At 40.3% G+C, this 12,580-nt stretch overlaps 1 protein-coding gene across 1 annotated transcript; it reads right to left on the reverse strand.

Moving 5' to 3' along the window:
• Positions 1–1,712: 1,712 nt before the first annotated feature.
• Positions 1,713–7,690, reverse strand: LOC120723589. The gene is made up of 4 exons (XM_040015119.1): positions 7,417–7,690; positions 3,601–3,702; positions 1,947–2,376; positions 1,713–1,866 (listed from the first exon to the last, which is right to left on the reverse strand). Exons 1-4 carry the CDS (start codon positions 7,688–7,690, stop codon positions 1,713–1,715), a joined length of 960 nt encoding a protein of 319 aa, XP_039871053.1.
• Between the last annotated feature and the right edge of the window lie 4,890 nt (positions 7,691–12,580).

Here is a 12,580-nt window from a genome sequence, read left to right on the forward strand (position 1 = left end):
GCTTCATCCAGGCTGTAGGATTGCTTGACATTCACTCCCTGCTCTCACACCACATCAACTCCAGACCTGCGCCATTATCTTTTCCCTCTGGAACTCCTCAAACATACAAACCCTGAGCCACCACCATTGCCTTTTCACTGACTGCCCCATCCACCATTTGCCCCTTAGAACTGACGAGCTCTCTCATAGAGGGCGAACACATCTTAAAGGAACTTAAAGAAGTCCAGACGCTTTTCTTCAAGCTCCTTAGCCTACGTGTGACCTGGATGTCTGAGAACTTACAGTACTGTATTTTACATAGATCAACTTGTGTCAACAAATTCCCTGGCCAGTTGCCTCTCTGTCACACACACAATATCACTACAGTTACAAATTTAATAACTTAAAAATTTCCATCCAGAAAAACAGAAACTGAGCAAAACAACATCAACCCAATCAACACACAAACACACAAACCAGAGGAACAGGTAAGAACATTGTTGAGGTTTAAATTTATATCTTAAATACTTATATGCTGATTCTATTGCTTATAAGAAGGCCCAACTCTGAGTATTCCCTCTGTGCCGACCAGGACTGACAGGAAAGATTACTGCTTTTGAGGTGTAAAAGTGAAATAAGCAGAGTGTCTTGCGTCCAAACTTAAAGTGTGGTGACGTCCTAGGCTCGGCTCCCTGTTTGTGCTTCGAACTTGGGGGTTGTGTGTTGTTGTTCCGGTTTCCATATCCGGATAGTAAAATAAAGACTCACGTTTTTAAAGTAAAAAGACCACCTTTGAGCCGTGTCCTTTTTGGCGATAAGACTACCAAAGAGAACCCGCAATTTAATAAATTAAAACTAAACAATAAATGAGCAAGTAGTAATATAATAACAATGGCTTGGATTTATATAGTGCTTTTACAGGCACCAAAGCGCCTTTACAATGCCACTATTCTTCACTCTCGATTCAGCACACACACTGTTGGGAGGCAAACTACGGTTGTAGCCAACAGCCTGCCCCTGGGCGACTGCCAGAGTCGCGGCTTGCCAATCGCGCCATGGGCCCCTCTGGTCACCACACAGTAGGTGCAGGGGATACAAGTGTCTTGCCAATGGACACAACGACCAGGACAGAGAGAGCCCAGGGATCGAACCGGCAACCTTCCGGTTACAGATACGCTTCCCAACCCCCTGAGCCACAGTCACCCCAATTTCTGACCCAATTTCCCTACCAAACTACCTGAACCAGTATCTGTTTCCTCCAGAACAGTAGTGCATGATAAATATAGATGACAAATACAAAGTGCAATATAGAAACACTGGGTAAAAAGAAATGAACAATTAAAAAGGAGGACAAAAGATGTGAGCAGTAGTTAAACAGTAGAAATACATATATAATAAACAAATAAAATAGATAATAAATGAAAGGCCAGGTCAGAAAGGTGAGTTTGGCTTTAAAAAGCATGAAAACACACTGCTGTCTTCAGGAAGGCTGTTCCAGTAAACAGCAAATCATCTACATGGTGAGTTTTTTCTGACTCTTCGGGACAAGTTAAAAAAAAATAAATAAATAAAAACATCTGTCCAGACAACTTGACAGTCAAAAATATAAACTCAGGAACTTGAAAGGAACATTGTGCTGACTTTGAACGTCCTCATCAAGATAAACTTACAGATTTAAGAGTCAAAAAAGTGTCAAAAAGTCTGTATCCTTACCTGAGAGTTTCACGTTACAGTCAGGAACTCTTTAGTCCAACACACAGCAAATCCAATCCTGAATCCTGAAGCTTGTTCGAGCTTAGGTCCAGCTCTCTCAGATGATTGGATGGGGAGCTGAGAATTTCAGACAAAGCTTCAAAGCTTCTTTTTGAGAGTTTACAATCTCTCAGCCTGAGGAAGAATAACAATGGAGACATATTCTTTTTATTTCATCTAGCATTATTAAACATATTGTTCATAGATTCACTTACAGCACTTTCTTGGAGGCTTTGACCACTGGCAGCAGCTTCAAAAATGCCTTCTCTGAACGGGAGTATTCTTCCAGGTCGAACTCATCCAGATCTGATGACAGTAAGATGAAGACCAGAGCCGACCACTGAGCAGGAGACAGTTGATCTGTGGAGAGACGTCCTGAACTCAGGGACTGTCGGATCTCCTCCACTAGAGAACGATCATCCAGTTCATTCAGACAGTGGAACAGGTTGATGCTTTCCTCTGCAGACAGTTTACCACTGAGCTTCTTCTTGATGTATTGAACTGTTTCCTGATTGGTCTGTGAGCTACTTAATGTCTGTGTCAGCATGCATAGGAGATCCTGATTGGTCTGCAGTGAAAGACCCAGGAGGAGGCGAGGAACACGGTCAAGTGTCCATTGGACTCTTAAGGCTTGTTCACAGCACTCTGGTTAGAAGTCTTTACCGTAAGTGTTTTCTGAGATTTTAAAGAGAGGAGATGTTTCCTAAGTCAGGTTGACTCCAGAGTTGATGAAGTCAGATAGACATGTAAGCGCAAAGAACTCCTGATGCTCAGATGGATGAACACGTAAACAACGTTGTTGAACATGTGCCACTCTCAAGCTTTAAAGATCTTTGTGACACTCCTCGAGTATTGAGGCTGCTCTGATATCGATGCCACACTCTGTCAGTCTCGATTCAGAAGATCAGGTTTCCTTTTCTGCAGCTGATCAAGGCCGTTTTCCCGAGATCATGGTCTTCCTGCATGCTCTCTGTCTCAGCTCCTCATCCTACTTGATTGTCCTTCGTTTTTAGGTGAAATAGTACAAGGCGTATGTAGAGCTCTGTGAGAGTCTTAGGCAGATCTTCGCTCTCTTTGTTCTTCATGACAAACTGCAGAACTGTAGCAGTGATCCAGCAGAAGACTGGGATGTGGCACATGATGTGGAGGCTTCGTGATGTCTTGATGTGGGAGATGATGCTGCTGGCCTGCTCCTCATCTCTGAATCTCTTCCTGAAGTACTCCTCCTTCTGTGGGTCAGTGAACCCTCTGACCTCTGTCACCACGCCAACACAGTCAGGAGGGATCTGATTGGCTGCTGCAGGTCGTGTGGTTATCCAGAGGCGAGAAGAGGGAAGCAGTTTCCCCCTGATGAGGTTTATCAGCAGCACATCCACTGAGGTGGACTTTCTAGGGTCAGTCAGGATTGTAGTTTTGTGGAAGTCCAGAGGAGGTCGACACTCATCCAGACCATCAAAGATGAACACAACCTGGAAGTCTTCAAAGCTGCAGATTCCTGCTTCTTTGGTTTCAGTAAAGAAGTGATGAACAAGTTCCACCAAGCTGAACTTTTCCTCTTTCAGCAGATTCAGCTCTCTGAAAGTGAATGGAAACATGAACTGGATGTCCTGGTTGGCTTTGTCTTCAGCCCAGTCCAGAGTGAACTTCTGTGTTAGGACTGTTTTTCCCCAATGCCAGCCACTCCCATTGTCAGCACTGTTCTGATTGGTTTATCTCTTCCAGGTGGGAGTTTAAAGATGTCTTCTTGTCTGATGGTTGTTTCTGGTCTGTCTGGTTTCCTGGATGCTGTTTCAATCTGTCTGACCTCATGTTCATCATTGACCTCTGCAGTCCCTCCCCCTGTGATGTAGAGCTCTGTGTAGATCTGACTCAGGAGGGTCGGGTTTCCTGTTGTAGAAATCCCCTCGAGCACACACTGGAACTTCTGCTTCAGGTCTGACTTGAGTTTGAGCTGACACTCAGTGAGAATCTCTGCATGAATAAACAGCAAATGACACAAATGAGAAAACTGCATTCTGGTTACTGTGGTTATGTGTTCAGTTCACTGGACTCTTGGTGTCATGATCCGGGTGAGTCTGAGTAACTTTCCACAGCATCAGCTCTCCTCCCCTGGGTGGAGCCCTCCTCACTCCTCCCTGCTCCTCACCTGTTGCCAATTACTCCGGCAGTATCTATGAGCAGCACTCACAATGAACCTTCTCCAGATTGTCTGCTTACCACAGTCAGTTCTCTGCCTCACATTTTGTCTTGTGCTTCTCAGCCTGTTTCGCGTAACCCTCTTTTCCTGTTCCCTAGTCGGCACCTGGATACATCCTCCAACTCTCACCATAAGTCACGCCTCAGGATTCTGGCCTGCCGCTGCTGGTAAAACTCACTCTTGCAAACTGCCCTCCTCACCTGCCTGCCTCTCTGTGCACCCACATCTCACTCTGTACCCAGATTTAATTCATCTCCTCCTCCAGCTGATCTCCACCTGCAGCCACGTAACACCTCTTAGTTTTTAAATCTTGGACTCATTCACTACACTGTGGACCACTCTGATTATTATCTCCTTTGTTCCAGTGATCCTGGATAGTTTCTATTCGCCCGTTTCTGCCCCTGTTGTTCCTTTGACCTGCCTCAGCTTATGTTCTGGCCTCAGCTCTGCTCTTCTCATAATACCTCGCTTGCTGTTGAATTTAGCCGTGATTCAGCTTTCTCCGTCGAGAAATCTAGTAAAATACATTTCTGTTAAAAGTCACTCAGCCTCCGTTTTTTGGTTCTGTGCTGGACTCCATTCCTTTTCATGAGCCATTGAGCCCTGACACTTGGGTTATAACTGAGGGCAGGTTTTATAGAGACACATTCGATTTAATTATGTTTATTTATACAGCACCAAATCAATACTAGCAACATTTCACATATTACATAAACAACACTATGGAGCCAGTAATGAATAAATATGTAGAATAAATGAAAGAATTTCAAGTAAAAAAGTTTTTTTTTAATTCCTCCAAATAACAACAACAGTCACCCCAATGTGCTTTATATTGTAAGATAAAGAACCTACAATAATACAACAGAAAAAAACCCAACTATCTTTTTGGGTCCTGAAAACTGAAGGCTCTGCCTCCCATTCTACTTTTAAATACTCTGTGAACAACAAGTAGGCCTGCAGAGCGAGAGCGAAGCGCTCTAATAGGGTGATATGGTACTACAAGGTCATTAAGATAAGATGGGGCCTGATTATTTAAGACCTTGTATGTGAGGAGCAGGATTTTGAATTCTGGATTTAACAGGAAGCCAATGAAGGGAAGCCGATACAGGAGAAATCTGCTCTCTCTTTCTAGTCCCTGTCAGGACTCTTGCTGCAGCATTTTGGATTAGCTGAAGGCTTTTCAGCGACTTTTTAGGACTTCCTGATAATAATGAATTACAGTCGTCCAGCCTGGAAGTAATAAATGCATGAACTAGTTTTTCAGAGTCTCTCTGAGACAGGATATTTCTAACTTTAGAGATGTTGCACAAATGGAAGAACGCAGTCTTACATGTTTGTTTAATATGTGCGTTGAAGGACATGTCCTGGTCAAAAATGACTCCAAGGTTCCTCACAGTGTTACTGGAGGCCAAGGTAATGTCATCCAGAGTAAGAATCTGGTCAGATACCATATTTCTAAGATTTTCAGGGCCGAGTACAATAACCTCAGTTTGATCTGAATTAAGAAGCAGAAAGTTAGCGGCCATCCAGGTCTTTATGTCTTTAAGACATTCCTGCAGTTTAATTGGTGTGTGTTATCTGGCTTCATGGACAGATAGAGCTGGGTGTCAGCTGCATAGCAGTGTAAATGTATGCTATGTCTTCTAATGATACTGCCTAAGGCATGGCTATTCAACTACAAAGTTAGTTGGGCCAGATTTTCAAACCGAGGAATTTATCTGGGCCAGATATTTTTTTTGAAGCCAGTAAGCAGCAGATCATGATCAATTTCAAACCCACACAACTGTACTGAAAAACAAGTAATTTTTTTATTCCTTTTCCCCTGTAAATCTGGTGACCTCTCACAAATGCACACCAAAAGGTCCATTTAAAAAAAGGGAGCTATAACTAAACTATTTCGTGCACATTTGAAATAATAATAATAACAAAAAAACATTTTGATAATTCCCTTTCAAATTAAAATAAATATTTCGCTGACCACTCGCTTTTCCTGCCATGGATGGAGCCCCATCCGTCACAAGTATACAGACACGCTTCATATCCAGACCATTTTCCTCAAAAAGAGCTGAAATCTTCTCAAACATTATTTCGCCAGCTGTGTGTCCCTCTAACGGTAGTAAGCCGAGCAATTTCCCATCCAAAAAACGGACATATACGCATAACTGTGCATTATCAGTTCTGTCAGTGACCTCCTGCTATAGACATTACATCAGTTTTCTTCAGGTCATCTAACAGCATTTCAAACTTCTCTGACGCCAGAACTTCAACTCTACGAATATTTGAACTGTCCTACAGGGGTACGTTTTTAATAGCAGATGTCACACTCACTTTTCACCGCATCCACCACGGCCAGCATGCAGTATTTCATTGTTTCAGAATCTGTGAAAAGCCTTTTCTTCTTCGTCAAGAAGCAAACACGAAGGGAAGATGCTGCAGCTCTCTCTTGGGCTGTACAGGACCCTCACCATGGTAGTACAACTCCGGTTGTAAGATTATTAAACTCGGTAAAATGAATAAGTATTTGTCAGTCTGTTTAACCGACAGTTTTCATTGTCAATTTTGCGCTTTTGGAGTGAGAAAGGCATGCTGTTGTCGCATCATATATTACGATGATTGTTTAATATGTTTACATCACGGTGCATTGTGGGTTAAATATTGCTAGGCTACTATGAGTGTTGCATTCACAGTCTACACTACGCTGTAGGAATTTTAAATTTTTTTAAAAATTAATTAATGAATTAATTTTTTGCGTTTTCTCTGTGTTTCTGCCAGGACCACAGGCAGGACCACTCGCAGGTTGCTTCTGGGCCGCATTTGGCCCGCGGGCCGCCATTTGAATAGGCTTGGCCTAAAGGAAGCATGGTAACGGGAGCGTTGCCAGCAGAAGGCTGAAGTGGAATCTCCAAGAAAGCTGCAGAAGAAAAAACCTGAGCTGAAATGGTGGATTTCAGTCAAATAAGGAGAACTGTGGCTTTCCTCCAACTTTTGACCAATCACCTTAGTGTCCTGTTTATCAACCATAATAAAAAGCATTTACTGTCTGGGCATTTTTTTGTTTGGGTCTCCAAGCAGCAGAAAGAAATGGCAGCCATTTTTTAAACTTTACCTTCAACTGGTAAATAGATTTAAGAAAAAGCACTTTGATCATATTTGTGACGTGTCCCAAACTGTTGTTGTCGCCTCATTTATGTTGATAAAACAGCTCTAAAACCAATCTGACAATATAAATCTGTAAAATGGGCAGAAAACCTGCTGCTGGTCCCATTTTAATCAAACCAACCCAAAGAGCAGATATTCATGTGTACACAGGAGGTTATTTGTGCAGATGCATAAAACACAAACTGTAGGCTTTCTGCAGTCTCTCACTCCTGAAAGTGTTGGCAAGTGTTTTGGATTTATTATTTATATGGATGCTTATGGCACCTGTGTAATGTTAACTAATGTTTTTATTGTTTAAGTGTTTTTTGTTTAGTCATTCCCTGACTTACCTTTGGGTTCTGGGATGGTTTTATTTAAATTCTCCAACAGATCATTCCTATTTATCCTCCCCAAAAGATTTTTAGCAACTTCAAAAGTGTTGATAGAGTAGGTATCAAACATCAGATCCACTATGTTCGTCCTCTGTGCATTCTCCAGTTCACTCTCTGGGATTGCTGGTAAACCTTCTACAGACCCGTTCTTCAGATGCCACTTAAATTCTTCAAAGTCATCACGTCCCAAATCCTTCAAAGTCCCCAGAAGGATTTCTTTAGGCGTCGTCATCTTTCACCCTGTAAGGATCCGATAAACAAAGACTGTAACAACAGCTGGAGAGGTAATTGTCTGATTTATCGGAATTTAACTTTATTCTAACAGCAGTTCATCACTACCACCAATAAATTTCTAAGGCTCAGAATGCAACAAAATTGCATATAAAGAAGCACATATAAGTATCCAAGTAACACTTTGCTACAATATAAAACAAACTTTTATAAATAAAGAAAATATATAAACTAAATATATACACTACCCGTCAAACGTTTTAGAACAGCCCAATTTTTCCAGTGTTTTTGTCACAGTTTGCGAGCCGTGTGTAAATTATTAAAGGACCCTTTATGCAGGCAGCTCAGATGCAAGTGAGTTTATTCATCACATGGTGATACAAACAGAAATGGAGAAGGTGAGCATGGAAACTAAGCAAAAACCTAAAAACTAATAGTACACGAATATGAAGAATTACACGAAGGGAAGACGAAAACACGGAACACAAGGGGTGGGAGCAAAGCACCACAACACATCACTATATAGACAGTTACACAGAGGGAGACACAGAAGGCAACAACACAGGGACAGAACAAATGGACAGAGAAGACTAAACACAGAACAGAGTGCACAGAGAAACAAGGGGGGCAGGGAATCAAAACTCACAAACTAAACTGACATAATACAAACATCACAAAGACCTGAAACCACTAGATCAGGCGACCCAGGACCCTGACAGATACGCAGACGAACCAGCAACTAACAGAGGCAAACACAAGGCTTAAATACACAGAGGGATAACGAGGGGAATGAGACACAGAAGGAGGACACAGCTGGGAGTGATTGACAAGACGAGACAGAGGAAACGCAAACTAAACACACTGACATGAGACACGGACCTTCACAACAAAGCAGGAAATACATAGACTGAACTTAGAGGTACAATAAAACACAGAACCAAAACGTAAGCATAAACAAAGATACATCATGAAATCAAGATTAACAATACAAAACAGAAAACACTGAGTCACAGACCCAGGATTGTGACAGTTTTATTGAAAATATCCTTTTTATTTCTCATTGCACTCTGAAATGAAAGCATCGTACAAATAAGCAGTTGGAGTTAAAAATAAATCATGAAACACATTTATAGACCAAAGTTTATTCTAAACCTTTGACTGAACACACCCGTGGCTTCTGTCTACAATAGAAATCAAATATTCTCCCATATCTGTAGCAGATGTTCCCGTAAACGTGGACCTTGTAATAATAATAATAATAACTTTATTTATAACAAGTTTATGAGCTTTCTTAGTATTCACAAGTTTCAGCGATTTAGCCCAGAGTTTTAAAGTCATTCAGCCATCTGTTTATACATGGTTTAGCTTTAAAGTATCTGCATTTGTGAAGAAAATTTTTCCCATGAACAAAAACGTCCTAATCAACAGGTCAAAATCTGCATTCTCAGCAAGTATTCCTAACTTTTATTCTGTCTAAAACTAAAGACATTGCAAATGAATTTAATGATTTCTTTGTAAATGTTGGCTTTAATTTAGCAAAAGAAATTCCAGAGTCAAGAAATAATAACGACCTAAATAAACATATTACTCAGAATGTGTCCTCCATGTTTATTGGTGCTGCAACTCATAGAGAAATAATTAACATTGTGAAGACATTTAAAAATAAAAAGTCCACTGACTGTTTTGGTATTGACATGATATTAGTTAAAAGTATTATAGAATATATAGTGCAACCTTTCGCATACATTTGTAATCTGTCCTTTCAAACTGGTGTGTTTCCCTCACAAATGAAAATAGCAAAAGTTATTCCAATCCATAAAAACGGAGAGAGATGTCAGTTTACCAATTATAGGCCAATATCACTACTCCCACAGTTCTCAAAAATCTTAGAGAAGTTATTTGTTAATAGACTTGATAAATATATGGAGAAGCATAATCTCCTAAGTGATAACCAATATGGCTTTAGAGTGAAAAGGTCCACTTCGATGGCAGTGATGGAACTTGTAGAAGGGATATCTAATGCTATAGATAATAAGGAATATACTGTTGGTGTTTTTATAGACTTAAAAAAGGCGTTTGATACAATTGATCATTCTATATTAATGAATAAACTAGAGAGATATGGCATAAGAGGGATAGCATACAAGTGGATGAAAAGTTACCTGGATGAAAGATATCAATATGTCGAATTCAATAATGTAAAATCTAAGCAGTTGAAGGTAACTTGTGGTGTTCCTCAGGGCTCTGTGCTGGGCCCTAAATTATTTATATTATATATAAATGACATATGTAGCATTTCCAAACTGTTAAAATGTGTATTGTTTGCTGATGACACCACTCTGTACTGCTCAGGTAAAAACCTAGAACAGCTTCTGACTACAGCGGAAAAGGAGTTAAATATATTAAAAACTGGTTTGATGTAAATAAGTTATCATTAAATATAAAGAAAACAAAATTGATTATTTTTGGCACTAGACAAATGAAAAATGTATCTAAAATAAGGGTTAATGGAATTGAAATTGAAAGAGTGTACGAAAATAAATTTCTTGGAGTGATAATTGATGATAAGCTGAGTTGGAAGTCTCATATAAACCATGTGAAAACAAAAATGTCAAAAACCATTGCTATTCTCTATAAAACAAAGCATGTCCTGAACAAAAAATCATTATACACACTTTATTGTACTCTGTTGCTTCCATATATGACTTACTGTCTGGAGATATGGGGTAATGCATATAAAACGAACACTCTTCCTATTTTCAAGTTACAAAAAAGAGCTATAAGAATTATAAACCAATCAAACTATATAGAACCAACTAACATTTTGTTTATTAATCTGAATACCCTGAAATTTTATGATTTAGTTGAATATAAAATGGCACAGATAATGTATAAAGCACAAAATAACTTGCTTTGCCCCAGTACTCAGAAGCTGTTCAAAGTCAGAGAGAGTCAATATGACTTAAGGGGAACAGATTTCTTTAAAAAAAACAAGATAAGGACAAATATAAAGCAGAGATGTGTTTCTGTTAGAGGAGTTAACCTGTGGAATAGTTATGACAGTGATTTAAAAAGGTGTAGTTCATTTTCCTTGTTTAAAAATATGTTTAAAAATAGAGTATTAGAAAAATATATATATTGATGTAGTTACTTATCTAAGGTGGAAAGTTTTTTTTTCTTGTTTGTTTGTTTGTTTTGTTTTTGCTTTGTTTTATTATTTGCTTCGAGCCCTGTGTACAGCAGCTGCATGCAAAAAGATCTTTTGTTAAAAGGGTTGGCGTAATAAGCAAATGCTTCAGCCAATACCTTTTGATTAGCCTTGTCTCATGCTTTCTTGCTTTGTGGTAGATCTTTGTTCTGTCTTCACTGAGATATTTGAATGCTAATCAATAAAAATCAATCAAATCAAATCAAACCAATAACAGCCTGTGGTTTTCAGCTCTTTAGGAGTCAGAAATGAGAAAGACACAGACTGCTAACCTCTCCCTGCAGGAAATAAGCTCCGCCTCTTCCTTTCCTGTATATGAGTGATTTGATTCTGACATGAGACACAATGAGTTTCCTGTTTATTGTGACTTAAAGCGAGCAGCAAAGACACTAAACTGTGTGTTTCCAGCTGAAGCTGCTTTTTGTGTTGCTCCCACAATCCTGTCTGAAACAGTCAGTGAGGAAAACTCAATGTGACTTCAGAGTGACAGAGGTAAGCGACTCATGTTGTAAGTGACGTCAGACGCCGGAGATTTTGGCGGAAAATTAAAGCGAACGGTAGTTTAGAATTGAACAAATTCCTTTAAGCTTCAGTATTACCAAATACACTTATCAATAGTCTTCTAACTAACAATATTTGTCTAAATCATCTCCAACACCCTGGAGAACAACGGGGAGAGTTTAGAGGCTCTCCAAGATTACATTGATCAGTGCTTCCAGGATCTTGTGATGAAGAAGGCTCAGAGTGCAAAAACTTCATCAAAACCCACCTGAAGCTGCCAGAGGACACGGTGAAGAACATCGCCTTTGATAGAGTGCATCGCATCGGCCCCATGCGGGCTGCGACCGGGAGACCACGTCCTACTGTGGCCAAGTTCGGCCACTTCAAACAAAAGGAACAGGTGAAAAGTCTCCGTGTCCATCGGTGTGTCTCCACGTCTCTCTGCCTTCTTCGTGTCATCTCTGTGTTTCCCTGCTGCCCTCATGTTTTCTGCTTTGTCTGTTAGTTCTTCCCAGTTTAGGTTGATGTTCGCTTCTTCCCTCACCTTTGTTATTTTCACTGTAAATAAATCTCCACTCGCATCTCCACCGCCGTCTGCATCTTGGTCCTCATTCACTCCACCACACGACTGCTGCCCCAGCCGTGACAACTGTTGATGTTTCCTCTAAATTTACCTTTAAAAATTATTTACTTTGCCTTCTTTGGTATCATTTGGTATCAGATGGCCGACTTCTAAATGGCCACCATGGTCACCACCCATCTTGAGGAGTTTGCCCCCTCACATATACTAATGTGCCACAAACAGGACTTTAACATCACCAACCATTCCTATGTTATTACGGTGTATCCATATAACTGGCCCACCCTGTACAGTTATGTTTTCATTTTGACATACTGTATTAACACAATTCAGGAGCGATTCTAGGATCAGAGCTTTGGGGGGCTGAGCACCCAGAGAGCTGCCCAGCCAGCCAAGACTACACTTTACTCGTCACAATGAGACTTCTTCCCCGTCTCTGTCCCTGCATCCTCCCTGTCCTCATTGTCTGTTGTCTTCGTCTCCTTTATCAGTCATCATAATTTTACCATCTCTGTGCAAGTCTGCAAATTTCTTTATTAAATCAAAAGATTCTTAAATCCATCAAGTCTCTCTGTGCCTGGGTCCTCGTCACAAAACATGAC

The sequence above is a fragment of the Simochromis diagramma genome, unplaced genomic scaffold (genome assembly GCF_900408965.1).
Source record: "Simochromis diagramma unplaced genomic scaffold, fSimDia1.1 OVJJ01000684.1, whole genome shotgun sequence".
Classification (NCBI taxonomy): Eukaryota; Metazoa; Chordata; class Actinopteri; order Cichliformes; family Cichlidae; genus Simochromis; species Simochromis diagramma.

Coding starts and splice junctions, on each gene's coding strand:
- LOC120723589 (XM_040015119.1), bottom strand. CDS start 7,690: ATGACGACGCCTAAAGAAATCCTTCTGGGGACTTTGAAGGATTTGGGA. Junction 2,377..3,600: donor AGGAAACCCGACCCTCCTGA/GTCAGATCTACA, acceptor ACTTCTAACCAG/AGTGCTGTGAACAAGCCTTA. Junction 1,867..1,946: donor AAAGCCTCCAAGAAAGTGCT/GTAAGTGAATCT, acceptor ATTCTTCCTCAG/GCTGAGAGATTGTAAACTCT.